Source organism: Malurus melanocephalus, unplaced genomic scaffold (genome assembly GCF_030028575.1).
Source record: "Malurus melanocephalus ecotype Western Australia unplaced genomic scaffold, MMel_1.1 scaffold_3, whole genome shotgun sequence".
NCBI classification, from domain to species: domain Eukaryota; kingdom Metazoa; phylum Chordata; class Aves; order Passeriformes; family Maluridae; genus Malurus; species Malurus melanocephalus.
In genome coordinates, this window is record NW_026623235.1 from 8,467,075 (window position 1) to 8,471,515 (window position 4,441).

The 4,441-nt window shown below is 39.1% G+C and overlaps 1 protein-coding gene across 1 annotated transcript in view; it reads right to left on the reverse strand.

Annotated features, from left to right (window-relative positions):
* The window catches only part of ADCY8 (adenylate cyclase 8), a 90,489-nt gene extending 88,708 nt beyond the window's left edge, over positions 1–1,781 (reverse strand). The window contains exon 1 of the mRNA XM_057367586.1: positions 1,761–1,781. Within this exon, the coding sequence (XP_057223569.1) occupies positions 1,761–1,781 (21 nt within the window). The remainder of the gene's footprint in view (positions 1–1,760) is intronic.
* Positions 1,782–4,441: the final 2,660 nt, after the last annotated feature.

The following is a 4,441-nucleotide window of genomic DNA, read 5'->3' on the forward strand; positions in this document are numbered from 1 at the left end:
TTAAGTAGAGACATCAAACTTGTAAATTCTCTCTGCCTTGAGGATGAAATATGCAGTATTTGGGGGCATTAAACTTTAGCTGAACCACAAATTATGTTTCTAAAAACTGACTCACAGAGTTCTAGCCTGGAATGATTTGTTTTTGCACAGCCTCTTCTGCAAGAGAAACTTTGTAATTTGTTCCACAGCTTCATTTGGAAAGAAAGTCATATTAAGGAAAACAAAGAATGCCAGTTAGCTAAAAATTAATATCAGTGATAATAGTTATTATGTTATTGTTGACCAAATTAAGTACATTCATTTTCAGCTGACTCCAAAGAACAAATTTGCTCAATCTGAATTCTGAGCCATTCAAGAGAGGAAGCTGAAAGGATAACTAAATCCTTGCACAGCCAATGCCTGTGTACACAGACGTTTTCTTTGCTGAAGTCTACGTAAGAGCTGAACTGGTTTTCCTTGTAGAAGCTGTGTCACAGCTTTTCCTTTTCCACATGATCTCAGCCAAATGGARTGGATCCTTGGGCAGTGTAAATTTCAGTGGCTGATTTGTCTGTCATTGGTCTCTCTTTGTGCTCTGCATATTTGTAAGGCAGGGCACACCAACACCATTGAAGTGAGGATTGTTTGGGAAAGTGTACCAATCTGGCAATATTTGACTGCAGTAGAGAGRACAAAGTTCTACAGCCTCAGTACCTCAACCCAATATCTCATCCTTGTTAGAGGTTGAGATTTCAAAGGCTCTGATAGTTGTGGATGATATCTGCAGGATCATAACACCAGAACAGCCCCACGAAACAGATAAAGTGTTCATMATTCAAGATATTCTCTCTGGTAGTGGAAAACAGAGTGCTCAGGCAGGAATGCAAGGATACAGCACTAGATAATGTGTACAAAAGTACAGCAAGAATTCAGTCATATTTTGTCAAAACAGTCTTGAACACTCCAGCAATATGTGGTGGCAGAACACTGTGGGCTAGACATTATATTTTCTTATTATTATTTAATAATCAGTCTTCCTAAAATCCAAGTGTTGTTTGTCCTAATAGAAGACTCCCTAATCTCATTGTGGTGCTTTGACTCAGATCTGCAGGTCTCTCTCCCCACAGTCATGTGGGTCTGAAAGTGAGATCTGATCTCAGACCAAAAGCATCTGGCAGAAATTTCAGCTTTATATATTCCCGTATTTCTGAATCTGGAGTACTGTTCTACTATAATACAGGGAATTAATTTGCCATTTATATGCCGTGATTAAATAATAATGCATATCCTGGCTCCAGATGAAGATTTGTTTAACCTTTCCCAGCAATAGATGTCTAGACAAGGCTTGGAAGAAGTAGGGCATGATTAGCATGATCCTTGCATCTCCCTGGCTTCCAGGACCCTCTGAGCTGGAGGTGGAATACTCAATGAACAATGCACAACCTTTCTTGATGCCTTTCTCAAGTTAATAGTACATTTGGCTCTTATGCCACTAAATAAAATATTTTTTTTTTTTTACAATTTAATTAGGTGCTTTGTGATAAAAATGTTTCCTTTTGTTTGCTTTAAATCATTCACAGCTTTATCATTTCTTTGAGTGCTGCATCATGTTTATAGACAGTGATTCATCATTTCCAGTTCATTTGCCCATCACCATTCATGATTTTACTGACTGAAAATACAATTTCTTACGTTTAATTTTTAAAAGGGATGAATTTGAGACTCTTTAGTCTCTCTGCATGTATCACTGCTCTCCTTTGCAGTTTTTCCCTGTTATTTACCATACTCCGTCTTGGAGACATGTTGCCCTGGACCAACCAGCTTCCCCCAGACATTCTCTGCCTTTGCTCCAAGATAAATCACAGAAGGCAGTAATTTAGCTATGAGGTAACTCCTTTCTGGTGCAGGCTACCAAGAGGTGTATGATGAGCTGACRTGAGATTAGGACTAGTTCAGAACTGCATTGTTCAGCAGGACAACAGAAGGCAGCTGCAGGGGGCTGGAGGAGTCAACTTTTCATGTCTTTTGGACTGAGTTTTAACTTGGACCTGGACTGTATRTTCACACAAAGTTGGAATGTTAGAGTACAGGATGAAAAAAGAAGCTCCTTCCAGAACATTAGAAAAGTGCATTTCAACAGTGAAAGCAGTGACAGGGTTCTCTCCTTTGCTTTCAAACTCAATTGCAATTTCCTCATGATCCCAGTTCAGTCACCCATCTCTGCTGTTACTCAGGACTTGTTCCACTCACTTCATCAGATMTCCTTAGAGCAAATGCACTAGAATTTGGCCTTCAATTAGATTTCATGAGTACATAATTTGATTTGGRCAAAGAGAATAATGGAAAACATATTACAGGTAAAACAACAGCTTATGCAGAGGCAAAATAGGCTTTTCCTACACTTGGTAGTCTGATTGAAACCATTCCAAAGAGTAAAGTACTTTGACTTACAAGGCATACTAACCTGGGGCTCTTAATGATARAAGAGTAAGAAAGGAATACAAGACTTGAGTCTCTCATTGTTGCTCCTTTTTCCTAGAGCTTACTGGGGCCAATTCCAGAAACCTTGGAGGATTTTCTATAACCTATCATAGTTACAAGCCAGGACAGACTCTGATTTTAGAAGATGTATACAGAGTTTAATATCTTTCTGACTGACTTGAAAATAATGAGTGCTCATGCAGTAGGGAAGCTGAGGCATAATGTGAAGAAAGAAATATGACCTTTCAAATGGTACCCTTCGCCAGACTGCYGGGGAATATCTCTGTAACAGAGTCCCTGTCCCTGCTGAACTTGCAGCTACACATAATCACATAACAGGATTACCAGAGCTAAAGGAAGTCACTTGACAAGATCACTGAGGCAGCAGAATCACAGAATCACAGAATCATCAAGGTTGGAAGATGCCTTTAAGATAATCTAGTCCAAGCAACACCATAATCATCCTTAAACAACATCCCCAGGGGGCACATCCAGATGCCTCTTGAGCACTGCCAGACTCCAMCASCTCCCTGSTCARCTTATTCCAATGCCTGACCACTCTCTCAGAGAGAATTTTGTTTCTAATATCYAATCCTGGCCCAATTTAAGGCCATTTYCTCTTGTCCCTTCACTAGAGACATGGCAGAAGAACCTGACACCCACCTCACTACAACCTCCTCTCATGTACTTGTAGAAATCARTGAGGTCTCCCAGAGTCTCCTCATCTCCAGACTAAACAACCCCTGYTCTCTCAGCCATTGCTCTTAGGACATGTTTTCCAGACCCTTCACCAGCTTCATTCGGACATGCTCCAACATCTCAATGTCCACTTTGAAGTGAGGGGCCCAGGAAGAAGCAGCCATTAAAATTCTTACTCCAAATCTCTGCTCTATTTCTTATAGGAGGTACATAAGAACTTAGTTTACAGAGAAATCACTATCCAAATAAATTGTTGTTTATAAAGTATTCACCATACAGGCACCTCAGAACCCTTAGCAAAAACCAAAGGATAGGAAAGGAGACATTACAAAATAGACAARTAAACTTACTTTAAATTTGACAGAACACATTGAAATAATTTCATTTTTAWCTGCCATTCATATGAAAAGGTCTTTGCCAAGAGAGCTGAAAGCAAGAAAACATTTTGAGTTGATTTGGGAACTACCAGGTTACAAAGAAACTATTATAAGGCACTGGACACAGCTCATTAGGAAGAAGTTATAATCAAAGCAGGTACAGTATATTAATTCCAGAGAACAGAAAAAGGAAAATTCATTGGAAAGATTGCAAAGTAACTCCTAAGTCTATTGGGAAGTGGTAGGTAATCAGCCACAGACAGTTTCAAAGAAAGAATTGAATGTAGTTCAGGAAACAGAAAGTTCAGAAGAGTTCAGGTGAARTACTGGGCTAAGCATAACAACAATTTTKACGCATTTCTGCTGTTAAAAGAGARCACCTAATTGAGTTGCTCTTCATTAGAAGCTCACACAGAATCCTGTGAGTTTGTGAATGACTGGAAGCAAGTTAAAGAAGGTTTTGCAAATGCCAGAAGTTTCAAAACTTCAAAAGTCATAACTGAACTGTGTTTTAGTTTTACCRTGATTTTCCTTTTTGAAATATGCAATTATCCATCAGGGAATTTAGAACCATAAGGCCACCTATTAGCAGACATTTATGGAGTGTAAAGTGATTGACTGAGTTCAGCACTTCCAAAGAACACAAAACTTGAGGAAAAGTGAATATTTATGAACATTTAGCAAACCCAGTGGATTGGAAATATGCTGATTGATAGCTGGCCCTAAAAGGTAGTAACTAACACAGGCAAACTTCATCATGAAGTTGAGTCAACAACAGCGTAATACACACCGAAAGCACAGTGGAGACAGAGGAGAGAGAGCKGATAAAGTTTAGAAACAATTCTAAAACCCAGGACAGTGAACTTGTGTGTTATTACCTAAAGCACAGAAAAACCACTCTTGAG